This window comes from Pogoniulus pusillus, chromosome 16, assembly GCF_015220805.1.
Source record: "Pogoniulus pusillus isolate bPogPus1 chromosome 16, bPogPus1.pri, whole genome shotgun sequence".
NCBI lineage: Eukaryota > Metazoa > Chordata > Aves > Piciformes > Lybiidae > Pogoniulus > Pogoniulus pusillus.
The window spans coordinates 2,341,928-2,368,919 of NC_087279.1; the positions used below are offsets into that span (position 1 = coordinate 2,341,928).

A 26,992-nucleotide genomic window follows, 5' to 3' on the forward strand; every position below is an offset into this window, starting at 1 on the left:
CAACCTAGCACCCAGCCCTGGCCAAGCAACCAAACCATGGCACTAAGTGCCCCAGCCAGGCTTAGCTTCAACACCTCCAGGGACGGTGACTCCACCACCTCCCTGGGCAGCCCATTCCAATGCCAATCACTCTCTCTGACAACAACTTCCTAACAACATCCAGCCTATACATCTCCTGTCTTGCTTTGAGCAAGACCAGACCAAGGTCTGTTCAGTGCTGAGACTTTCCAGTGGTCAGTGAGGCACTTTCTGAAGTTCAGGGCAGGTTTGCACAGCCAAGGGCTGCTGCTAGCAGGCAGAAGCTGATGGGCAGAGCTCCTACCAAGGGCTGGACTGCACAAAGGCTCTGCCTGAGATGTCCCTGGAGGTGTTCAAGCGAAGACTGGATGAGGCACTTAGAGTGCCATGGTCTAGTGGATTGGCTAGGGCTGGGTGCTAGGTTGGACTGGATGATCTTGGAGGTCTCTTCCAACCTGGCTGATTCTATGATTCTCTATGTGTAAAGCTGAGGCCCTGCCTGCACCATAACAGCTTCAGCCTCCTAAAGCTCCTACATTTTTCACTGTGGTAGTCTAGCAGCAGCAGTGTGACTGTGCCCTTGCTGGCCTGGAGTTCCTGAGCAATCCCTGCAGCGTAAGCATTTGGTGAAGACATCCCCCCAGGCCTGACGCGTGCTCCGAAATCACCTCTGCATTAAAAGACTCGAGGTCAAACCACACTGTGAAGCTTATGTGTGTGTTACATGCCACATTTACTGCCTGCTTCAAGTGACATGCAGTGAAGACACCATTAAAGGTCTAATGGTGCCTTTCTCACTGTGGCAGACAATGCTTCACCTTCTTTTGGACCCAGCAGACCGTAGTGACACGGTTCCAGCTGACGCTCCTGCTCTGAGTCATCAGCTCCTCACTCACCAGAGAGGTCCCAGGGCTCCTTTACACATCTGTGTTTTCACTCTACTGAAATATCACTTTAATTTCAGGTTACAACCTAACTGTTCTATCTTTTCATAATGACTCATCTATTTCCTTTAGGTTTTTTCCCCCCACCCCAACCATGGCTGAGCTCCCAAACTCAAAATAAGCTGTGAAAGTAACTGGGAAGCAGGAGAGCAACCTGCACGTCTCACATGCTGAGAACAAACTGCCTTCAACACCTTTAAATACATACTTGGCTTGCTGACTTTTCAGCCCTGGTAGTATCTCAGAATCACAGAATTAAGCAGGTTGTGTGGATGGGCTGAGGTCAGCTGTATGAGGATTAACAAAGCCAAGTTCTTGGCTCACAACAACCCGAACAATCATAGAATCAACCAGGTTGGAAAAGACCTCTAGAATCATCAAGTCCAAATTATTATCTAACCCTTCTCATTAACCGACCCATGGCACTAAGTGCCTCAGCCAGCCTCCTTTTAAACACCTCCAGGGACAGGGACTCCACCACCTCCCTGGGCAGCCCATTCCAATGCCACTCTCTCTGACAACAACTTCCTAACAAAATCCAGCCTAGACCTGCCCTGGTGCAGCTTGAGACTGTGTCCCCTTCTTCTGTTGCTGGGTGCCTGGCAGAAGAGCCCAACCCCACCTGGCTCCTCCATTCAAGAGAGATCTTGAGGTGCTGGAAGGCGTCCAGAGAAAGGCAGCAAGGCTGGGGAGGGGGCTGGAGCACAGCCCTGTGAGGAGAGGCTGAGGGAGCTGGGGGTGTGCAGCCTGCAGCAGAGGAGGCTCAGGACAGAGCTCATTGCTGTCTGCAGCTGCCTGCAGGGAGGCTGTAGCCAGGTGGGGTTGGGCTCTGCTGCCAGGCAGCCAGCAACAGAAGAAGGGGACACAGCCTGAAGCTGTGCCAGGGGAGGTTGAGGCTGGATGTTGTTAGGAAGTTGTTGTCAGAGAGAGTGATTGGCATTGGAATGGGCTGCCCAGGGAGGTGGTGGAGTCACTGTCCCTGGAGGTGTTGAAGCAAAGCCTGGATGAGGCACTTAGTGCCATGGTCTGGTCGACTGGATAAAGCTGGGTGCTAGGTTGGACTGGCTGAGCTTGGAGCTCTCTTCCCACCTGCCTGATTCTATGATTCCATTCCAGGTCAGGCTGTTTGGGACCATGAGCAACCTTCTCTAGTTGGAGATGTCCCTGCTGGTTCTGCAGTAGGAGGGAAGTTGGACTGGATGAGCTTTAAAGATCCCTTCCAACCCAACCCAGTCTGTGATTCTATAACAAATCAGCTTCAAACCAGAATATATTTTGAAGCCTATTCAAAATACAATAAATAGGCTTGCAAAAGCCTCAATTATCACTGCCTCTGGAGCTTCAATAGACCCTCACTGTTTTCCTAACCCAGGTTAGTTTTCTTTTGATTGCCTTTTCCCCATGTTATTTAATGGCCTTTAAAATGAATAAAAGGATGCTCAGGATCAAGTTTTAATGCAACATCTTGAACAAATTATGGCAAAAAGAAAATGTGAATCCTTGATAATTTAAGTGTTGGGGTCTTTTTTTTTTAACTACTAATGTGAATCCAACCCTAACAAATTAAAACAGGAAGAATTAATTGGATATGCAAATGAGATTATTCAGTATATAAATCTAATTACATACCAATTTGCTTTAACAGCATGAAAAAGGCAGGGAATAAAAAAAAAGAGGAGAGAAAAGGTCTTTGTAAATGGATTGTTTTAAAACCCACCTGTAGGACAACAAAGTGGAAAGGCTCTGTCTTAAAGTACTTGTTGGCAGCACTAATACAACAAGGGCTTTTGAAGACCTTATCAAGTGGACTTTTTAATTGGGCACCCTGCTTGCTCTGCTGATTTATGATAACTCCATTATTAGTTTTGCAACAGATGCCAAAAGGCTGCCCTGACTTCAGTTCTCCCCCAGCAACTGCCAAAGCAGGCTGGTTTTCAGAGAGTCATGGAATGGTTCAGGTTGGAAAGGACCTTATAGCTCACCTAGTTCCATCCCCCTGCCATGGGCAGGGACACCTCCCACTAGAACAGGTTGCTCAAGCATCATCCAGCCTGGCCTTGATTCTGTTCTCCACAACCTCCCTGGAAGTGTTGAAGGCCAGGCTGGATGAGGCCTTGAGGGACCTGTGCTAGTGGGAGGTGTCCCTGTCTGTGGCAGGGGTTTGGAACTGGATGATCCTTGAGGTCCCTTCCAACCCAACCCCTTCCATGATTCTATGTCATCTTCTACCTGTAGGTTCATGAAAGCAGCAGCTGAATCCAGACATGCTGCAGTCACTTCACAGGCACCCTCCTGTGGCTGGGGACATCCAAGGATTCTCTGGGCAACCTCTTCCAGTGCCTCCCCACCCTCATGGTCAAGAATTCCTTCCTCCTCTCCAGTCTCAGTCTCCTTTCTTCCAGCCCAAATCCATTGCCCTTCATCCCGGCAATAAAAGCCCTGTCAAAAGTCCCTCCCCAGCTTTCATGTAGGCTCCCTTCACACACTTGAAGGCCACTATAAGGTCTGTCTGGCCCTTCTCCAGGCTGGACAGCCTCACTTTTTGGAATGATTAGATGATTGTGAGTCACCAGCCCTGACTTTTCTGTGCTGCTGCAGATTTATATTCGTGCCAGAAAAGCAGCAACCTCAACCTGCTGGCTGGGGTGGCATCAAAAGAGACCTTTCCTACATTGATCACTCAGCAGCTGCTGCCTGCACCAGGCTCGTACTGATCCCTTTCAGGTTTCTCTGTCACCTTTGCAAAACAAAAAGGGACAAAGGAACAATTAGCAGAACACCACATTGCAGTGAGGGAGAGTTCTCCGGGGGGGGGGAGGAGGGAAGTGCCTGTTAATTTGGAGCCTTTTGTGTCCAAGGAGCAAATGACACAGATAGCCAATTTACTGCTTTGAATAACTACTTGTCAGAGTAAAAATGATAAATGAGATCACAGGAACTGATTAAGATACAGAACAGCTGACACTGTAATTAGTGCCTCTGATAGAGGATCCCAATCAGCCCTTGTCACTGCCTCTAGACTGCAATCATAGAATCAAGCAGGTTGGAAGAGACCTCCAAGCTCACCCAGCCCAACCTAGCACCCAGCCCTTTACCATACCCATCCCTTTGCATGGACACATTTTCATGACTACAATTAAGCAGGAAGAACCTTCTTTTCTCACAAGGAAACTACAATCCCAGCAAACTAAACCACAGAATCACACAATCAGTCAGGGTTGGAAGGGACCACAAGGATCAGACAGTTGTAACCCCCCTGCCATGGACAGGGACACACTACCCTAGAGCAGGCTGCACACAGCCTCAGCCAGCCTGGCCTCAAACACCTCCAGCCATGGGGCCTCAACCACCTCCCTGGGCAACCCATTCCAGCCTCTCACCACTCTCCTGTTCAACAACTTCCTCCTCACCTCCAGCCTGACTCTCCCCACCTCCAGCTTTGCTCCATTCCCCCCAGTCCTGACACTCCCTGACAGCCCAACAAGTCCCTCCTCAGCTTTTTTGTAGCCCCCTTCAGATCCTGGAAGGCCACAAGAAGGTCACCTGGGAGCCTCCTCTGCTCCAGCCTGCACAGCCCCAACTCTTTCAGTCTGTGCTCACAGCAGAGCTGCTGCAGCCTCTGAGCATCCTCCTGGCCCTTCTCTGGACATCCTCCAGCATCTCCACAGCCCTCTTGTTATGGGGGCTCCAGAGCTGGCTACAGTACTCCAGGTGGGGTCCCAGCACAGCACAGAAGAGGGGGAGAATCACCTCTCTGGCCCTGCTGGCCAGAACCCTGTGCCTAGCCATGAGGATGCTGCCCTGGTGCTTAGCTCTCAGATAATTGTCCTTGCACTGCTCTAGAGCAGAACTAAAAGTCAATGCAGAAAAGTGGAGAACACAGAGGGAGTTTTGTCACTTTAATCTCTATGAGGGGCCTGTTTGCAGCCTTTGTTTGATATTTTAGGTGGTATTAATAATGAAGGATAGCTCAGGTTAAGCTTTATGCAGCTACAGAGAGGCTGAAAAGACATTTTCCACGGGAGTGCAGGCTGGCTGCTGGTGCATTTGCATGCTGAAAACTGTGCCATTCTTTTTATCCCTTGCAATGCTCCGTGGGCAGCTGCAGAGTGACTAATGAATTTACATGAGATCTTCTGAGGTCTGCAGACACAACTGAAAAGAGTTTCCCAACTACAACACTCTCCTGCTCGCAACAAGCAGCGGCTGCGAGGGGCAAGCCGCAGCTCCCGCAGCGTTCGGCAGCAGAGCTTCCTCCCTGTCCCTCAGCACCACTCAGCAAAGTGGTGGAAAATGCTTTCTTGTTTGCTCTCAATTTTCCCACTTCTCCATGGCCTCCACTGGCTGTGCCAGGGGCAGCAGGGGCAGCTCTCTGGTGGGCACTTTAGCAGATCAGGGCACTGGAAGCAGTTTTTCTAGCTGTGAATTTGCCTCATGTCTACACTCAGAGCCTCGCTGCAGGCCCCTGAGCTCCTCAAGGTCTTACTGCTGTTTGTGCACTCACAGGACATGCTGAGAACCAGCAATGGCACAACCTGTGCTACTAGTACTGGACTGGACACCAGATGAATGCCAGAGGCTCTCCAGGAACGTCTTTGCTTTCCCAAAGGGAAGCAAAAGGGAAGAAGGGAGAGAGTGGGATGGAGTGGGGAGGAAACTGAACCAGTAGGCATAGAAAGCAGAACAATGCCATGGGATAGAGACACAGAGACACAAAGCGAGAGCAAACCCAGCACCTGATGGCAAGGATGGCACCAGTGGCACCACCAATCCTGGGGGTAGGCACTGGGCAAGTCCCAGCCAGCACTCAGCAGCAAATGAGAACTGAGTTTAGGAGCTACACTCGGAAAGTGGATTCAGGAGCACAGGGATGGGGACAGAAGGGACAAAGTCCTGCTGGGACAGAGCCAGAGAAGAAGAGGCTTGGCCTTGGGGATCTCTCAACATGCTCCTGAAGAAGCCTACTATGGGCTGCAATCCCTTGGTGGGCACTTGAGGCTCACTTGTCCTGGCTGCTCCTCCCTACAGGTGCCAGCTCTGCCTTCCTGCCCTGCAAGTTCCAACAGAAGCTGTGGCAGTGTCCTTGGTGTGGCCAGGAGGAAGTCTAGGGAAGCCCAGCTCTTGGCAGGAGCTCCTCCCTGTTAGCAGCAGCCCCTGGCTGTGCCAAGCTGTCCTGAATTTCAGCAAGGGCCTCCCTGAGCAGGAACTGAGCTGGGAAGTCCCAGTACTAAGCAAACCTAGTTCTGGACTTGCTCAAAGTTGGCACAGTGTGGTAGTTTGAGAGACCCTGGAATGGGTTGCCCAGGGAGGTGGTTGAGGCCCCATGGCTGGAGGTGTTTGAGGCCAGGCTGGATGAGGCTGTGGGCAGCCTGCTCTAGGGTAGGGTGTCCCTGGCCATGGCAGGGGGGTTGGAACTGGCTGCTCCTTGTGGTCCCTTCCAACCCTGCCTGATTCTATGATTCTAACTGCAGCCAGTGCCATGCAGTTAGCACTTCTCACATCAAATCCTGCTGCCTGCCCAACCCTGACTGATTCTGTGATTCTGTTCTTTCCTGGGTGTCCCTTAACAAAACCACAGGGACAGAGGCCCAGAAAGCTGCTTCAAAGTGAGCAGGGGAACCTGAGCTGGAAAGTCACAGCAGTGAGCAGAACTGGCTCTGCTCTGGCTGAGAGCAGGACAAACATCTCTTAAATTACATTAACAGAGTTAGCAGTTACAAGGAGTTTAACTGCTGTACTTCCATGTGCCTGCTCCTAAAGACCTCCAGAAGAAAGCAGTAAAATGCCAGGGAGTGTCTACACTTCAAAAGAAGAAGTTTCAGCAGTAATTGGATGTCACATTAAGGAGAGTTAAATTAAAAATGTGTTAAAAGCCTCTGCCACCATTTGAAACACACCACCTTGCCAGAACTGTGAGTGCTGCTGCTGACTCCAACGTGCAAGATCCAGCAGGCTAACAACCTTTCACACATCCAACCCTGCAGAACACCAGCAGGCTTCTTCAGCTTGGATCACTTGGGACAAACCCACGCCCAGGAGCACATTTCACACACAGCAAAGCCTGTCTGAAACCACAGCACCAAGCACACCTGCCCAGGCGTTGGAACACACTGAAACTGGGGCTGCAAATGGAAGTTTCAAACCTTGTGTTGACACCATTCAAAAGGAACTGATGAGAAACAGAGCAATCAGCCTGTTCCTGCCTGCTCTGGTGCCTGGGGAATGTCCTTGTTTCAGGAATCACTACCAGCAGAATCATAGAATCAACCAGGGTGGAAGAGAGCTCCAAGACCACCCAGCCCAACCTAGCACCCAGCCCTGCCCAACCAACCAGACCATGGCACTAAGTGCCCCAGCCAGGCTTGGCTTCAACACCTCCAGGCATGGCCACTCCAGCACCTCCCTGGGCAGCCCATTCCAATGCCAATCACTCTCTTAATTTTGTCAGGTCTGACAAAGCTTTCCTTAAGCAGTACAGAGGATACAGGAGCTGGAAGGGAGTGATGGGGAGGGCAAGGAGCAATGCTGGGCCAGCCACGAGGCTGCTGTCCTGCTGAAGCAAGCACCTGCTCACAGCAAACCTGCCCATAGTCAAGATGTTCGTTAGATTGGGTCCAGAGCAGGCCACAAAAATGCTGGCAGGGATGGAGGCCAGGCTGAGAGAGTTGGGGTTGTTCAGCCTGGAGAGGAGAAGGCTCCAAGGAGACCTTCTGGTGGCCATTCAGTGCTTCAAGGCGGTTAATAAGAAAGATGGGGACAGACTTCTGAGCAGGGCCTGTGGTGACAGGACAAGGGGGGATGGCTTTAAAACAAAAGATAGGGAGTCAGGCTAGAGAGATGGAGGAAATGTGGTACAGCAAGGGTGGTGAGACACTAGCCCAAGCTGCCCAGAGAGGTGGTAGAAGTCCCACCTCAGGACACATTACAGGTGAAGTTGTTTGGGGCTCTGAACAACCTGGGCTGCCCAGGGAGGTGATGGAGTCACTGTCCCTGGAGGTGCTCAGGAGAAGACTGGATGAGGCACTTAGTGCCATAGTCTGGTTGACTGGATAGGGCTGGGTGCTAGGTTGGACTGAATGAGCTTGGAGCTCTCTTCCAACCTGTTTGATTCTATGATTCTATGATCTAGTAGCAGATGTCCCTGCTGACTGCAGGGGGGTTGCAGCAGATGAGCTTTAAAGATCCCTTCCAACCCAACCTGTGATTCTATGATGAACTCTTCAGCTTAACCCACTCCATCAGTGCTGATCCCAAGGGCTTGCTCTTGCTGACAAAGGCACAAAGCCACCACACCCAGGTGACACATTTGGTGCTGATCCTACAGAGCAACCTCAACGTTTACCTGTGTGGCTGGAACCCTTGCAAGTTATAAACTCACATTCTGGAGCTGTTTCCTAGTCCTGGGAGCCTGTGAGACAGGCATATTAAACAAGCAATAAAATGCAACTTAATGGGGTCGATGTTAAATTAGTTTCAATTATCAAACCCCATTTAAACAAAATGAATGCCTGGCTGGAAGCCAGGGTTCACATCATTTCCATGGGAAAGCTCTGGGCTCTCTCCTCTCCCTCCAACTGATGGCTTGTCAATCCTTTAGGGAATAACTCCAGGTTTTATCCTAGGTACAGGGAACTAACCAGCAAAACCCAGAAAGATGAAAACATTTCAGTTCATGCAGAAGTGTAGGAGAAATCAAGAGATGTGATGGTTAAACTTGATGAAGCCAAGGCAGCATTGACAGAGTTTGGAAAACACTGTGCAGGTTGTCTTTCCAATTAGAGATCTGAAGAGGGTTATTACAAGGTTGTTATGTCAACTAAGGAAATACACAGAGAAGGTCTGCTTTTCACTGAGGAAAAAGAGGACCCAGGCTTTAAAACATGGACCATGCTGTGTAGTCCACCTGCAGCCTCAGCACAGGAAGGACATTAACCTGCTGGAGTGGGTCCAGAAAAGGGAGCCACAAAAATGATCCAAGGGTTGGAACCTCTGAGGACAGGCAGAGAGAGGTGAGGTTGTTCAGCCTGGAGAAGAGAAGGCACCAGGGATACCTAAGAGCAGCCTGCCAGTACCTGAAGGGGCTGCAAGCAGGCTGCAGAGGGACTGTTTGCAAAGGCCTGCAGGGATAGGATGAAGGCAATAGTTTGAATTGAGAGCAGAGCAGACTGAGATTGGATGTGAGGAACAAGTTCTGCAGCAGGAGGCTGCTGGAACACTGCAACAAGTTGCCCAGAATGGTGCTTGAGTCTCTGTCCCTGGGGATATGCACAGTGAGGCTGGACAAGGCTGTGAGCAACCTGCTCTAGTGGAGGATGTTCCTGCTGAGTGCAGGACTGGCTGAGCTTTGGAGGTCCAAAGGCTTACAAAACTATTCTGAGGCAGACTGGTCCAAACCCTTAGATGCCCTAACTGTTCACAGCTCCACTGATGCCCCTAGAGCCACAGAAGACATCAGCTGAGTTTCTGGCCTGTGCACTGCACTGTGTCCTCTCAGGAGCTGTATCATTTCCCCCCAAGAGAGCCAGCTGTAGGCAGGAAGCCCTGCACAGAGCAGCAGCAGTACTCACTGCAGGTCTCTGCCTTCTTGTTTCAGTGGATCACTGTCTTCTGAGGGGGTGTGCTTAAGAGGCTGCTCCAGTTGACAGCGTCGTAGGAGACTGGCTGAGCTTTGGAGGTCCCTTTCAACCCAACCCATTCTGTGCTTGACAGCTGACAATTTCCTTTAAAACAGCTGCAATCTTCCACCTTTTGCACTTGGAGAGGAGGGATTCAGAGGTGGAATTAAAGCACATCACTGTATGAATACAGATACACTTTTTTGCTACTTGCCTTGGCACCTGGAAAGTTTAATGAAGTCGAAAGTCACCAACACCAGATGAGGATGCTGACTGCTGCCTGCTTAATTAGTTGCCTGTCTCATTGATCAGTAACTTCATCAGTGCTCCATTACAAATGGTTGTGATGCTTGCCTTGCTCTGCAGCCTAATTAATACGACACAGACTATTTAACCATCGTGGCTGAGCTGGGTTCAGGAAGCTAAAGGCCTACATTTTACTGTAAAAAATAATAACCCCCCTCAAATCCATCAGGAAACCCAAATTGCAGCACTGAAGTGATCACATCCAAGTTTGGGGTTGTTTTTGTCCTGATATACAGGGGAAAAAACCTCCCTAAAGCTGGCATGAAAGAGGCAGTGCAGCCTGCTGTGGCTCACAGCTCACAGGATGGCAGGGGTTGGAAGGGACCCAAAGAGCTCATCCAGTCCAACCCCCTGCCAGAGCAGGGCCACACAATCCAGCTCAGGGCACACAGGAACACATCCAGACAGGCCTGGAAAGGCTCCAGGGAAGGAGACTCCACAGCCTCTCTGGGCAGCCTGTGCCAGGGCTCTGGGACCCTTCCAGGCAAGAAGTTGCCCCTTGTGTTGAGCTGGAACCTCCTGTGCTGCAGCTTCCATCCACTGCTGCTTGTCCTATCCAGGGAGCAGTGAGCAGAGCCTGTCCCATCCTCCTGACCCCCAGCCCTCAGATAGTTACAGACATTGATTAAATCATATAATCATGGAATGGTTTAGGTTGGAAGGGACCCCAAGGATCAGCCAGTTCCAACCCCCTGCCACAGGCAGGGACACCTCTCACTAGAACAGGTTGCTCAAGGCCTCATCCCACCTCTTCTCTCAGTCTTCTCTTGTCCAGTCTAAGCAGCCCCAGGTCCCTCAGCCTCTCCTCAGGCAGTGCTCCACTCCTCTAATCGTCCTCCTAAGCCTCCTCGGGGCCTTCTCCAGCAGATCCCTGTCCCTCTTCAACTGGGGAGCTCAAAACTGAACACAGCAAATGCCCCTGGATTTAAAACAAGTGAGCAGAGCCTGTCCCCCCCTTCCTGACCCCCAGCCCTCAGGTACCGAGGAGCATTTATCAGCTGCCCTCTAAGCCTTCTCTTTCCCAGACTGAAAGGCCACAGGTCCCTGTCGCAGGGGGCCCATGGGCCCAAACCAGGCTTCTGCCTGTCCTGACTTGCCTGGAGACCTTTACCTAACTGCCATGCCCGAGGTGAACACACAAAGGGACACAGAGGGACACAGAGGGACAGAGGGACACAAAGGGACACAGAGGGACACAGAGGGACACAGAGGGACACAGAGGGACACAGAGGGACAGAGGGACACAGAGGGACACAGAGGGACACAGAGGGACACAGAGGGACACAAAGGGACACAGAGGGACACAGAGGGACACAGAGGGACACAGAGGGACACAAAGGGACACAGAGGGACACAGAGGGACACAGAGGGACAGAGGGACACAGAGGGACACAGAGGGACACAGAGGGACACAGAGGGACACAGAGGGACACAGAGGGACACAGAGGGACACAGAGGGACAGAGGGACACAGAGGGACACAGAGGGACACAGAGGGACAGAGGGACAGAGAGGGACAGAGAGGGACAGAGAGGGACAGAGAGGGACAGAGAGGGACACAGAGGGACACAGAGGGACACAGAGGGACAGAGGGACACAGAGGGACACAGAGGGACACAGAGGGACACAGAGGGACACAGAGGGACACAGAGGGACACAGAGGGACACAGAGGGACAGAGGGACACAGAGGGACACAGAGGGACACAGAGGGACAGAGGGACAGAGAGGGACAGAGAGGGACAGAGAGGGACACAGAGGGACACAGAGGGACAGAGGGACACAGAGGGACACAGAGGGACACAGAGGGACAGAGGGACAGAGAGGGACAGAGAGGGACACAGAGGGACACAGAGGGACACAGAGGGACAGAGGGACACAGAGGGACACAGAGGGACACAGAGGGACACAGAGGGACAGAGGGACACAGAGGGACACAGAGGGACAGAGGGACACAGAGGGACACAGAGGGACACAGAGGGACACGGAGGGACACGGAGGGACACAACAGAGCTGGCGCCACAAGGCCTGCCCAGGCCCAGGCTGTGGGAGCGCAGGTGCCTGGCTGGTGGCCTGCCGGGGCCAGGCCTGTGCCCTTGCCCTGCCTGGGGTGCCAGGCCTCTGGACCCTGCCTGGCTTGGTGTGCTCTGGCCGACTGCCAGAAGCCAACTGCCAGATACCGTGGCCAGAGGACCACGAACCCCAGCCCACACCTGAGACCCAGGGCAGTGCAGGCAGACAGATGCTCACCGCTCAGCCCTGCCTGCTCCTGCGCTGCTGCTGCTGCTCCTCTTCTGTTCGCTGCTTGCCTCAGTGCCTGCGAGTGCGGCGGCAGCTGCGGCTGGCAGCCCCTGCCCGAGCCAGCCTGGACACAGGCAACCACCCAGCCACGGCCCAGCCACGGCCCAGGACACTGGGACTGGCTGTGCTGCTCCAGCCCCAGTGTAGGCAGCGATCCAGCAATGACCCAGGGCACTGGGACTGGCTGTGCTGCTCCAGCCCCAGTGTAGGCAGTGACCCAGCAATGACCCAGGACACTGGGACTGGCTGTGCTGCTGCAGCCCCAGTGTAGGCAGCGACCCAGCAATGACCCAGGACACTGGGACTGGCTGTGCTGCTCCAGCCCCAGTGTAGGCAACGACCCAGCAATGACCCAGGACACTGGGACTGGCTGTGCTGCTCCAGCCCCAGTGTAGGCAACGACCCAGCAATGACCCAGGACACTGGGACTGGCTGTGCTGCTGCAGCCCCAGTGTAGGCAATGACCCAGGACACTGGGACTGGCTGTGCTGCTCCAGCCCCAGTGTAGGCAGTGACCCAGGACACTGGGACTGGCTGTGCTGCTCCAGCCCCAGTGTAGGCAATGACCCAGGACACTGGGACTGGCTGTGCTGCTCCAGCCCCAGTGTAGGCAGCGACCCAGGACACTGGGACTGGCTGTGCTGCTCCAGCCCCAGTGTAGGCAGCGACCCAGCAATGACCCAGGAGTCCACCACCTGCCTTCCACTACCTGTATTCTCCTGCTTATGCTTTTGGAGCGCAAACACTGAGACTGTGACCAGTGAGCAGCTGAACTCTCTTTACTCAGGCTGGTAAAAGTGTATGCCTGACCTTTCAGCAGCAGTTTGTGCTGCCAGGCTCTCTGCTTATAAACCTTCCTAAAGATTTTTCCTAAATCATTTGATTTGATGCTTCCTAAATCATTTCATCTGAGTTCTCCTAAATCATTTCATCTGAGTTTTCCTAAATCATTTAATCTGAGTTTTCCTAAATCATTTAATCTGAGTTTTCCTAAATCATCTGAGTTTTCCTAAATCATTTCATCTGAGTTTTCCTAACTCATTTGAGTGCATCCTGCCAAGCAGCCCTACCAGACTTCGTGTGGGCCAGCTGTAAATAGGTTTGGGGAAGTTTTCTCTCTATATATTAATAAATTATTTCATAACTTTTACATCAGCCTCATTATCTCTCACCCCAAACCCAGACTCAAACCCCTCCTTAACAGTCCCTCAGCCTCTCCTCATCAGCCATGCCCTCCAGTCCCCTCAGCATCCTCGCAGCCCTCCTGCTGGACTCTCTCCAGCAGATCCCTGTGGGTGTATCTTTAATTTTAGGGCACAGATTGGCTTCAAGAAGCCAGCATTAAACAGTGCTCAGCTGAATGAAGCTGCACTACAGCATCCTGTGCTCTACTCATTAACAGCAGTATTTATCAGGAGCAGCCCCTCGCTCACTCGCTTGCTATCAGCTGCCTTGGAGCACTTGGATCCAGAAGCATTTGTCCTATTTAACAGCCCAGATCCTGGAAGACCTGGAGCACTCCTGACAACCAGTGGACAGCTTCAGAAGGCAGCAGCCATTTCTGTGTGGTCATGAAAGCCAAAGCTATACTGGGGCACATTAAAAAGGGACCAGCAGGTGAAGGGAGGTTCTTCTTCTCCCCATCTTGTGTGCCCTGCTGAAGGCACATCTGGAGGGCTGGGTCCAGTTCTGGGCTCCCCAGTTCAGGGAAGACAGGGAAGTACTGGAGAGAGGCCAGTGGAGGCTGCAAAGGCCATAGAATGGTTTAGCTTGGAAGGGACCTCAAAGCTCAGCCAGTTCCACCCCTCTGCCATAGGCAGGGACACCTCACACTAGAACAGGTCGCTCAAGATCTCATCCAACCTGGACTTGAATGTCCAGGTTGCACAGGCTGCCCAGAGAGGCTGTGGAGTCTTCTTGTCTGTAGCCTTTCCAGGCCTGTCTGGATGTGTTCCTGTGTGCCCTGAGCTAGATTGTGTGGTCCTGCTCTGGCAGGGGGGTTGGACTGGAGAACAGGAGGCTCGAGGGTGACCTCATTGCTGTCTACAACTACCTGCAGGGAGGCTTTAGCCAGGTGGGGTTGGGCTCTGCTGCCAGGCAGCCAGCAACAGAACAAGGGGACACAGACTCAAGTTGTGCTGGGGGAGGTCTAAGCTGGATGTTAGGAGGAAGTTGTTGCCATCAAGAGTGATTGATTCTATGATTCTATCTCTTTGGGTCCCTGCCAACCCCTAACATCCTGTGATCTGTGACATCATCATCCTGAGCAAGCTGCTGTGGCTGACCACACATTAGCAGGGGGGTTAGCCTAGATGATACTCAGAGGCTCCTTGCAACCTCTACCATTCTCTGATTCTTGAGAGACCCAACAAAACCATGCAGGGGTGGTGAGGAGCCTCAGTCTGTGCTATGGGTAACGTGAGCCAGCCCTGCCCTGCCAGTCTCTCTACACGTTGAGCAGTCAGTAAAGGGTAATTCTGTTACTGCCCACATTTACAGACTGTAATTATCACAGCTGAATTGACCCTTTCCCCTTTCCTTCCAATTGGATGATCTCCCTTGATTGCTGCTTAGCTGAAAGACCTTGATCCAAATAATAATGATCCCTGCCAACATCGTTTCCAGTCAGTTAACGCTCTGCTGCACCAGGGAAGGGCAGAAGGCAAAATCCAAGGGATTTAAACCCCCAAGCCTGAGTGGAAACTAATGGTTCCCACAGTGGTTCCTGCTACTGTTCTAAATGATGAAGATGCCCAGGAAAAGTGTGGAGAAAACAGAAAGAAAGGCTGTGGCTGTGCAGGGCAGTGCCAGGGGATGGAATGTTTACGCCGAGGCAGGCTTCTGCCTCCTCCTGCCAGGCTTTCCCCAGCACCTGGAGACAAACTGCAGCAAATACATGTTCCAAGCCAAGGTCTCAGGAACGGGGAGAGGAGGCTCTGGCACACAGGCACTCCATGTGGTGGTGTTTCTGGATAAATGCCAGAGCACAGTGCTGCAGTTCTCAGTTGTGTGAATCTGACCTCAGAGGTGGAGCCAGCAACGAAGCCTCCCTGCCCAGCCTCTTACCTTCTCCTTGTCCTCAATAAGCACACAGTTAGTTCCCTTTCCAATAATCATAGAATCAGCTAGGTTGGAAGAGAGCTCCAAGCTCAGCCAGCCCAACCCAGCACCCAGCCCTGCCCAACCAACCAGACCATGGCACTAAGTGCCCCAGCCAGGCTTGGCTTCAACACCTCCAGCCACAGCCACTCCACCACCTCCCTGGGCAGCCCATTCCAGTGCCAATCACTCTCTCTGACAACAACTTCCTAACAACATCCAGTCTAGACCTGCCCTGCCACAGCTTGAGGCTGTGTCCCCTTGTTTTGTTGCTGAGTGCCTGGCAGCAGAGCCCAACCCCACCTGGCTACAGCCTCCCTGCAGGCAGCTGCAGGCAGCAATGAGCTCTGCCCTGAGCCTCCTCTGCTGCAGGCTGCACACCCCCAGCTCCCTCAGCCTCTCCTCACAGGGCTGTGCTCCAGGCCCCTCCCCAGCCTTGCTGCCCTTCTCTTGACACTTAAGAGTAGCTCTGTAGAGGTGCAAATCTATTCAGAATTTCAGGAGCTATGCAGGCACCCCTGAGCCTCCTCTTCTGCAGGCCAGGCAGTGCTCTCCCTCCAAATCCCTACACCAATCACCTCAAAGTTTGCCATTAACCTCTCTGTTATTCTTGGCAAGAGAGGAAAAAAAAACGGGTCTGTGTTCTCCCTAATTTGATTGATGCTTGGAAAAGGAGGTGGTTTTCTAACTCCCTAAATGAGATTTAATTCCCATCCTTACACCCTAATTCAAATGCAAAGGAGCTAAATTGGAAAGAGGCATCATCTAAAATGCACAGGGGATCAATACACAGCCAGGTAGCTGCAACATCTGCTCCTCAAATTGTCTGTCTAGCCTCTGTTTTATTTCAAGTGCATCATCTTACCCCCATAACATGGGGGAGGAAGACATCATTAAACTGGCCCAGATGGACTTGTGAGTGAAACAGAGGAGAACATAACACACCTAATCATCTGCATGTGAAAGGCAGGCAAGAAAACTCCAGAGATCTGGTCTCTAACTTGATAATCTGGGAAATGAGGGTTTGAGGCAGAGTCTGGTCACATCCAGTGAGAGCTCCACTGCTGATGGCTCAGGCATGTAAAATGGGGAGAGACCTCTTGTGAGGCTGAGGCAAATCCTCTGCAATCACAGAAAAACTTGCCAGCTAATCCCTAAATAAGCATAAATTACACATAATCACAGGCATCTTCTCAGCTCTCCTCTGCAGCTATACCCTAGAATCCCACTCTGCCTGCTCAAAGTCTTCTGCTTTCAATTGAAACAAATTTGTGCCCACTCCACATTTAATTTTCTTATCCCTATGCCCTCTTAGCTCAAATGATTCTGCCCCTTCAAAGTTTCTGTCCCTCTCACTCTTTGTTTCTCTTATAATAGAGAATGACAATACCAGCAAAGGGCAATAACAGAATTACCCTTTGCTGACTGCTAAATGTGGAAATAGACTCGAGCTGTGCCAGGGCAGGTTCAGGCTGGATGTTGTTAGGAAGTTGTTGGCAGAGAGAGTGATTGGCATTGGCATGGGCTGCCCAGGGAGGTGGTGGAGTCACTGTCCCTGGAGGTGTTGCAGCCAAGCCTGGCTGGGGCACTTAGTGCCATGGTCTGGTTGGTTGGGCAGGGCTGGGTGCTAGGTTGGGCTGGCTGAGCTTGGAGCTCTCTTCCAATCTTCTGGTTGATTCTATGATTCTAATTACCTGTGAGCAGAGCCCAGCAGCAGCCTCTCCACAACCTCCTTTCAGGTAGCTGTAGACAGCAATGAGGTCTCCCCTTGGCCTCTTCTTTTCCACACTAAACAGCCTCAGCTCCTTCAGTTGCTCCTCATCACATTTACTTTCCAAGCCCTTCACCAGCTTCATTGTCTTCCTCTGCACTGGCTCCAGCACCTCCACACCCCTCTTGTAATGAGGTGCCCAACACTGAACACAACACTCGAGGTGTGGCCTCAGCAGAGCAGAGTCCAAGGGGACAATCACCTCCTTGCTCCTGCAGGGAGGTCTTCCTGCAGCCCAACTCCTCCAGGGTTGCAGCACCTGAAACACGTGTGGCACTGCATTGCAGAATCTCTCTGCATCCAATTTTCTGCCAGCTCAGGAACTGTCACAGCACATTTAGAAAGACTTGGAACCAAACCTCAAAGAATAGGCACCCCTAAGTACCGGAATAAAAGTGGCTTTATGTTCAGTAGAGCTAAGCAGAAGAAAGTAAACACTATTATAAGCAGTCTGTTATTGCCTAAAATGCTGGGGGGGGGGGAATCCCAAACCACCCTGACAATCTACACACAGAAAAAGGAAGAAACCTCAAGTTACCAAAGCAAGCAGTAAAATAGCCTGAGTGCCAAGCAGCAGATCAATTGGAGCAGGCCAACTGAACACTGAGGTGATGTAAACCTTAATTAGAGCATAACAGGCACCCCCCCAGAACCAAAAGAGAGGAATCTGTTAAATGAGTGTGCCAATATGTTAAATGAATTCTACTGTCAAGGATAATTGTCATAGAGTCAGTCAGGGTTGGAAGGCACCACAAGGATCAGCCAGTTCCAACCCCCCTGCCATGCCCAGGGACACCTCACACTAGAGCCCACAGCCTCAGCCAGCCTGGCCTTAAACATCTCCAGGGATGAGGCTTCCACCACCTCCCTGGGCAACCCCTTCCAGCCTCTCACCACCCTCATGCTGAACAACTTGTCACTAACATCCAGTCTGACTCTCCCCATTTCCAGCTTTGTTCCATTACTCCCAGTCCTATCACTGCCTGACAGCCTCAAAAGTCCCTCCCCAGCTTTCCTGTAGCTCATTTAAGATACTGCAAGGCCACAGTAAGGTCACCTTGGAGCCTTCTCCTCTCCAGACTGAACAGCTTCAGCTCCCTCAGTCTCTTCTCATAGCAGAGGTGCTCCTGCCCTATTATCATCCTCATGGCCCTTTCCAGCAGGGCACAACCAACAAGAGCTGAAGAGCAAAGAGGCAGAGACTCAAGACAGACTTGGACAGCCCTGGTGTGATCAGAACCCCACCACAGATGCACAACCACAGTTCAGAGAATCATTAGACTGGAAGGGACCTTAAAGATGACCTTGTTCCAACACTGCTGCCATGGCCAGGGACATCTCCTACTACACCAGGTTGCTTGACTCCTCAAAAATCAGACAGCTTCAGTTCCCCCAGCCTAACACATAACTCCATGTGCTCATGAGACCCCACCTGCAGTCCTGGGTGCAGCTCTGCAGCCCCCAGCACAAGCAGGACATGGAAGTGTTGGAGCCAGTCCAGAGGAGGCCACCAAGATGCTGAGAGGGCTGCAGCAGCTCTGCTCTGAGCACAGGCTGAGAGAGTTGGGGCTGTGCAGCCTGGAGAAGAGAAGGCTTGGAGGAGACCTTGGAGTGGCCTTGCAGGATCTGCAGAGGGCTACAGAAGAGCTGGGGAGGGACTAGTGATAAGGTCTTGTAATGACAGGAAGAGGAGGAATGGGTTTGAAGTGGCAGAAGGGAGATTAAAACTGGATGTTAGGAAGAAGTTGTTTGCAGTGAGGGTGGTGAGACACTGGCACAGGTTGAGGGTGGTGAGACACTGGCACAGGTTGAGGGTGGTGAGACACTGGTACAGGTTGAGGGTGGTCAGACACTGGCACAGGTTGAGGGTGGGGAGACACTGGCACAGGTTGCCCAGGGAGGTGTTCAAGTCCAGGCTGGATGAGACCTTGAGCAACCTGTTCTAGTGTGAGGTGTCCCTGCCTATGGTGAGGGGTTGGAACTGGCTGAGCTTTGAGGTCCCTTCCAACCTAACCCACTCTAAGATAAGGTCAGCAGAGATTCGGTGTAAGCTTTGCTGCCCCCCTGCAGATGGGAAATGCCTTCAAAAGTGTTTGGCTTCCAGGAAAACCAAAAAAGGCACATTCCTGGGAAATTTCATTCTGTTGGGAACAGTGCAAACTCTCTGGGAAGAAGCTGTGAAACAAGGGCAGTTAGAGAAGATGGTTATATCCCTGAAATATGGTATTGTAATTATCTGTGAAATGGAGCAAGCCCTCAGCTGTAACAGAACACCACTGTAATGGGACTGGGAGCTATCCCTCCACCTGGGTCTAATTGAGCATTCAAACACTCAGCAGAGAAGATGGGAAAACAACAACTCATCACAGAATCAGCCAGCCTGGCAAAGCCCCTCAGCAGCACCAAGCCCAACCTAGAACCCTGCTCTACAAGATTCACCCTAAAACATAGCCCTAAGCACCACATCCAAACCACCCTTAAACACCGCCAGGGTGGGGGACTGCACCACCTCCCTGGGCAGCTCATTCCAGGCCCTGACCACTCTCTCCAGGAAAAGCTTTTTCCTATTGCCCTATCTGAACCTCCCCAGCCTCAGCTTGAGGCCATTTCTCCTTGTTCTGTCTCCAGTTACCTGTGAGTAGAGCCCAGCAGCAGCCTCTCCACAATGTCTCTTCAGGTAGCTGTAGACAGCAGTGAGGTCTGCTCTGAGCCTTCTCTTCTCCAGGCAACCTCCCCTGGCACAGCTTGAGGCTGTGTCCCCTTGTTCTGTTGCTGGCTGCCTGGCAGCAGAGCCCAACCCCACCTGGCTACAGCCTCCCTGCAGGGAGCTGCAGACAGCAATGAGCTCTGCCCTGAGCCTCCTCTGCTGCAGGCTGCACACCCCCAGCTCCCTCAGCCTCTCCTCACAGGGCTGTGCTCCAGGCCCCTCTCCAGCCTTGCTGCCCTTCCCCAAACACCTTCCAGCACCTCAGCATCTCTCTGCAATGGAGGAGCCCAGAACTGGACACAGCACTCAAGGTGTGGCCTCACCAGTGCTGAGTACAAGGGAGGAGAACTTCCCTAGTCCTGCTGGCCACACTGCTCCTTATCCAGGCTAGGATGCCAGTGGCCTCCTTGGCCTCATTGGCACACTGCTGGCTCCTCTTCAGCTACTATCTGCCAGCACCCCCAGCTCCCTCTCTGCCTGGCTGCTCTCAGCCACTCTGTCTCCAGCCAGTAGTGCTGCATAGGGTTGTTGCGGGCCAAGTGCAGAACCTTGCACTTGGACTTGTTAAAACTCATAGCATTAAAACAGCATCCAGAATTAACACAACTTGAACAACAATGAGCAGACTCTTGACTAGAATGATCTGAAATAGTTGAGTTTGGGAGCACAACTTCTGACCAAGTCTAGCAAAGTTCAGTGGTGTGAATAAAGCATCCTGAACTAATACAACTTGAACAACAATGAGCAGATTTTTGGCTAGGATGGACTGCAACAGTTGAGTTTGGGAGCACAACTTCTGACCAAGTCTAACAAAGTTTAGTGGTGTGAATAAAGCATCCTGAACTAATACAACTTGAACAACAATGAGCAGATTTTTGGCTAGGATGGACTGCAACAGTTGAGTTTGGGAGCACAACTTCTGACCAAGTTTAGTGGTGTGAATAAAGCATCCTGAATTAATACAACTTGAACAACAATGAGCAGACTCTTGACTAGAATGGACTGAAATAGTTGAGTTTGGGAGCACAACTTCTGACCAAGTCTAGCAAAGTTGATTGGTGTGAGTAAAGCATCCTGAATTAACACAACTTGAACAACAATGAGCAGACTCTTGACTAGAATCCACAAGCAGTGCTGAAGGAGGTAGGGCCTCAAACGTTGGCATCTTTCACTCAAAGCATCTAAACTTTGTGGGGATCTTTGAGGGTTTTATGCTGTCCCAAAAGATTCCCAAAGTAGACCAATGTAAATAACTGCTGTTTCCCAGGGACAAGTCAAACCCAGCAGCAACAAAACAAGTGTGGCTTGGAGGTGTGCTAAATGTGTGCTCTTTGGCATTGGTGTGTAGCACAGAGGCTTTTCAGTGGCACCTTACCTGCAAGGCACACCATGAACGACTGCAGCACGAGCATCTCCCATAGCAACCTCATCTTCACCTTCTGGGGTCAGAGGAGAGGAGTTGAAGTGCAGAAGACAAGGAGGCTCCTTGGAAAAATCAGGCAGCTTTCAATCTGTAAAAGAGAAGAGGAGAAGATTTGGGACTGCTGCTCATTCCAGCTTGGGGTTTTTAATCCTTTCCAGGAATGCTGCATCTGAAAACTGAGACAGAAACGTTTGGAAACACTTAATGCAAAAGCACTCTGAGGAGTGCTGTGTGATGGTCTGAGGAGGCTGAGTGCCAGATGAGGCTGACAAATGGTAACCCTTTATCTGCCTCTCCCTCTTGTGAGATTTCTTCTGCATCCATTCAGGCGCTGGCAGATTTGCTCCCTGCCTCTCTGGGGTCGTCTGAGCAGTGATTAGTTAACTCTGCAGACCAGAGTTAAGAGGGAGATGGTGGGGATTACTCTCCCTTGCCTCCACACACATCACATATCCATGGAAGAAGCACTTAGTGCCATGGTCTGGTTGACTGGCCAGGGCTGGATGGGCTTGGAGCTCCCTTCCAACCTGCCTGACTCTATGATTCTGTCTCTGCAAAGCCACAGAATCACACAAGTGGCAAGGTTGGAAGGGACTTCAAAGATCATCAAGTTCCAGCCCCCCTGCATGGACAGGGACACCTCATACTAGATCAGGTTACTCAAAACCCCATCCAGCCCAGCCTTAGTAATGCCCGGGGATGGAGCTTCCACTACCTCTTTGGGCAACCTGTTCCAGTGTCTCACCACCCTCATGGTGAAGAACTGCTTCCTAAATTCTAATCTAAATCCCCCCTCCTCTGCCTTGGATCACAGAATCACAGAATGGTTTAGGTTGGAAGGGACCTCAAAGACCATCTAGTTCCAACCCCCTGTCATTGGCAGGGACATCTCCCACCAGAACAGACCTCCCATTCCATTGCCTCCAGTCCTGTCACCACCTGACATCCTACAGAGTCCTTCAGCAGCTTTCTTGTAGCCTTCTTTAGATACTGGAAGGCAACAAGAAGATCTCAGAGCCTTCTCTTCTCCAAACTGAACAAGCCCAAATCTCTCAGCCTGCTCCAGCCCTCTGATCATGCTCACAAAGTCACTCTTTCTGGGAAGTGTTCCTGCACTGCTGAGGAAAGGAAGATCCTTCTTCCATTTCACCCTCATTATCATTGCTCTCAAAGTCTTTCAGAAGACCCCTCCAGGTACTGGAGACCCCTCCAGACACTGGAAGGCCACAAGAAGATCTCAGAGCCTTCTTTCAGAAGACCCCTCCAGGCACTGGAGCCCTCCAGATACTGGAAGGCCACAAGAAGATCTCAGAGCCTTCTTTCAGAAGACCCTTCCAGGCACTGGAGAACCCTCCAGACACTGGAAGGCCACAAGAAGATCTCAGAGCCTTCTCTTCTCCAACAAGCCCAAATCTCTTGATGATGCTCACAAAGTCACCCTTCCTGGGAAGTGCTCCTGCACTGCTGAGGAAAGGAGGATCCTTCTTCCATTTCACCCCCATTATCATTGCTCTCAAAGTCTTTCAGAAGCCCCCTCCAGGTAAAACCTGATCTTCTCCTCACTCTCCATTACAACCTGCAAACAGCTGCCCAGTTTGTAAGCAGGCAACTGGAAGACTTTCTCAGCTTCCCACTGCAAAGCAGACCCTCCCTCTTTCCCCCTCCAAATGCAACCCAAGGGAGAGGAAAAAAAATGCCCCCCTTTTACAAAGGAACCTTCCCCAGAGCAGGCAGCTAAAGATTCAACCTAACCAAATCAAACCAGACATGCCTTTTTGTTCTATCATTTATTCATCCCCACTGAAGGCTGGAAGCAAAGAGGCCTTTGTGCTTCCCAGACAAACTGCATGACTAATAGCTTGTGAAGGGGCATCACGAGAGGTCTCTGCTGGCTCTTCTGAGTTCAAATTGATAATGAAGTCAGGTTGGGTGCACTGAGAGGACTAACAAGCCAAGGATGAAACTTGGAAAGGGACAGAGACTAATTGGAAAGATTCATCTGCTCTCAGGCAGGCTGATGAGGCTGCCTGGGGGTTAACAGGAAGGACTCATCAATGGCAACTAATAACTTAGGGGAATGATTAAGAGTATTAATCATTAATTTCTCAAGGAAAATACCATCATAGGCCTTCACTGGGGTTGACACAGTTCAGAGAATCATAGAGTCAGACAGAGTTGGAAGGGACCACAAGGATCAGCCAGTTCCAACCCCCTGCCATGGGCAGGGACACCTACCCTAGATCAGGAAGGGGGTTGGAACTAGATGATCCCTGTAGTCCCTTCTGATTCTGTATCCCTGACTGATTCTATGGTTCTAGGATTTTAGGGACACCCTACCCTAGAGCAGGCTGTCCACAGCCTCATCCAGCCTGACCTTAAACACCTCCAGGCACAGCCACTCCACCACCTCCCTGGGCAGCCCATTCCAATGCCAATCACTCTCTCTGACAACAACTTCCTAACAACATCCAGCCTGAACCTGCCCTGGCACAGCTTGAGGCTGTGTCCCCTTGTTCTGTCCCTGGCTGCTCGGCAGCAGAGCCCAACCCCACCTGGCTACAGCCTCCCTGCAGGCAGCTGCAGACAGCAATGAGCTCTGCCCTGAGCCTCCTCTTCTGCAGGAAGTGGGGGCCAGTTTTACATGGAGCACACATGGATGTGTTCTCTGTGATCTGTGTTACACAGCATTGTCCTGCTCTGGCAGGGGGGCTGGACTGGATGATCTCCTTGGGTCCCTTCCAACCCCTGACATCCTGTGAGCCTGTGACCATGGAGATGACTGTCCTGCCTGCAGGTCCCAAAGCTCTTGGAGTCACAGCCCTGACACTCTCTTTGAACTCAAATTGCTGCTTGGGTAATTCATTCCCCAGCTTTCCACGGGAGAACAGTCTTGGATACCTTCCATTTATTATCCCTCCCCACCTCCCACTGCAGCTCCTCTTATCAGAGCTTCTCCTGACCCACCACCCCTTTGGGGAAAATCCTGGCAACTTTGTGGCTGCTTCCAAACTGAGTTTTTTCTTCCCTTAAATGATTCTCTAAGCATTTGAAATACTACTTAAAAAAAAACCCAGAGACCCATTTCATAATTAGTGATGTAAATCACTTCTTAGCTTGAAAGGTCATTAAAAATAGCAGGCTCTTTCATGCCTTCCCAAGATGTTGTGACTCAAGCACAGGGGCTTCTTTTCAGCCAAAAATAACAGCTCTGCTAAAAATACACAGTGATCAGCAGGATTGTTAAGTCCAGTGCAAGAGCTGAAAGCCTTCCCCTGTAAGGGGAGTCCTTACAGCTACAGGGAGGCTGGGGAGGGCAATGGGCACAAACTGCAGCTCAGGAGGTGCCACCTGAACAGCAGGAGAAACTGCTTTGGTGTGAGGGTGCTGGAGGCTTGGAGCAGGCTGCCCAGAGAGGTTGTGGAGTCTCCTTGTGTGGAGAGCTGCCAAGTCTCAGCTGGGCACTGTGCTGCTGGGGGTGCCCTGCTTTAGTAGAGGTTAGACTGGAAGATCTCAGCACTGCTCAGGCCACACCTTGAGTGCTGTGTCCAGTTCTGGGCTCCTCCAGTCAAGAGAGATGTTGAAGTGCTGGAAGGTGTTTGGAGAAGGGCAGCAAGGCTGGGGAGGGGCCTGGAGCACAGCCCTGTGAGGAGAGGCTGAGGGAGCTGGGGGTGTGCAGCCTGCAGCAGAGGAGGCTCAGGGCAGAGCTCATTGCTGCCTGCAGCTGCCTGCAGGGAGGCTGTAGCCAGGTGGGGTTGGGCTCTGCTGCCAGGCAGCCAGCACCAGAAGAAGGGGACACAGCCTCAAGTTGTGCCAGGGCAGGTCTAGGCTGGATGTTGTTAGGAAGTTGTTGTCAGAGAGAGTGATTGGCATTGGAATGGGCTGCCCAGGGAGGTGGTGGAGTGGCTGTGGCTGGAGGTGTTGAAGCCAAGCCTGGCTGGGGCACTTAGTGCCATGGTCTGGTTGGTTGGGCAGGGCTGGGTGCTGGGTTGGGCTGAGTGAGCTTGGAGCTCTCTTCCAATCTTCTGGTTGATTCTATGATTCTAATTACCTGTGAGCAGAGCCCAGCAGCAGCCTCTCCACAACCTCCTTTCAGGTAGCTGTAGACAGCAATGAGGTCTCCCCTTGGCCTCTTCTTTTCCACATTAAACAGCCTCAGCTCCTTCAGTTGCTCCTCATCCCATTTACTTTCCAAGCCCTTCACCAGCTTCATTGTCTTCCTCTGCACTGGCTCCAACACCTCCACACCCCTCTTGTAATGAGGTGCCCAACACTGAACACAACACTCGAGGTGTGGCCTCACCAGAGCAGAGTCCAAGGGGACAATCACCTCCCTGCTCCTGCTGGCCACAGCCTTTCTAATGCAAGCCAGGATGCCATTGGCTTTCTCTGCCACCTGGGCACACTGCTGGCTCACACTTAGCAACTCCACAGAAAAACCCAAACCAGAAATGCAGAACTTAAGCCTGAGGGCTACTGACACATCCAGAGCACAAACACACACACACACTTTTGCAGCTTAATTTGCACTATACAGACACCAAATCATAGATCAGAATCATAGAATCAGCCAGGTTGGAAGAGAGCTCCAAGATCATCCAGCCCAACCTAGCACCCAGCCCTGCCCAACCAACCAGACCATGGCACTAAGTGCCCCAGCCAGGCTTGGCTTCAACACCTCCAGCCACAGCCACTCCACCACCTCCCTGGGCAGCCCATTCCAATGCCAACCACTCTCTCTGCCAACAACTTCCTAACAAAATCCTGCCTAGACCTCAATGTTGTGAGCACCTGGAAAGAAAACCTGCCACACAAGCCTGAGCCCCCAAAGTATTCCTGGAATCACAGAGCCATACTGCAGGAACAGCAGCAGCAGGGGGGAAGCCTTAGCAAGCCTCTCACGTTTCCCTCCTGCACATCAGTGTGCTGCACAGTGCCAGTTCTGCTAAACTCCCAAATAAATCACTGCTAATGAAGCATGCTGCACACACAGACAGCAACAGGCTCCCTTTAATCACCTCCACAAAGGAAGAGCTCAGGGCAAGCACAAAGCAGCAGGTGGATTGTCAGATCTAAGGTGGTGCCCTCCCCTCCGGCTGGCACAGGTCTGACCCCAAGGCAAGGGCAAGGACCTGGCCTGAATTCTCTGCTCTCCTGCAGACACATGAACTCCTTGAACTTTAGGAGATTTGAAACCCTCTACCTGAACTTCTCCTTTGTGACCCCTCCACTTTCACATGCAATGGAGAACTGTCAAGGATTAGAGATGGGCTGACCACCAGACCATAGAGTCATAGAATGGTTTAGGTTGGGAGGGACCTCAAAGCTCATCAAGTTCACACTCCCCACCACAGACAGGGACACCTCTCACTAGAACAGGTCCAGTGCTTGAGACTCATCATGATCCCCTCTGCCTTCCCAAATGGAAGAGAAAGGGAAGAATGGAGAGACACTGGTAGGGTGGGATAGAGATTAAACCAGCTGGCACAGAAAGAACAACAATCCCATGGAATAGAGACAGAGAGATACAAACCAAGAGCCAACCCAACCTCTCATGGCAAGGAGGGCATCACTGGCATCACTGATGCTGGGGGCAGGCACTGGGCTAGGCCCAGACTGGACTCAGCAGCAGATGAGACCTGGATTCAGAAACACATGGATAGGGGCTGGAAGGCAGAAGGGCAAATCACTCTCTCTGGCAACAACTTCCTCCTAACATCCATCCTGTACCTCCCTCAGCACAACTTGAGACACTGTCCCCTTGTTCAGTGTGCTGGGGACCGAGCTCTGCACTGAGCCACATGCAGCTGACCC

General features: G+C 51.8%; 1 protein-coding gene across 2 annotated transcripts in view; it reads right to left on the minus strand.

Annotated features, from left to right (window-relative positions):
• LOC135182285 (contactin-4) overlaps positions 1 to 26,992 on the minus strand; it is a 434,616-nt gene that overhangs the window by 161,146 nt on the left and 246,478 nt on the right. For both annotated transcript variants that reach the window (XM_064156172.1, XM_064156171.1), the window contains exon 3: positions 21,134 to 21,269. In XM_064156172.1, coding sequence (XP_064012242.1) covers positions 21,134 to 21,188 — 55 coding nt within the window. In that variant the 5' untranslated portion in view covers positions 21,189 to 21,269. The remainder of the gene's footprint in view (positions 1 to 21,133; positions 21,270 to 26,992) is intronic.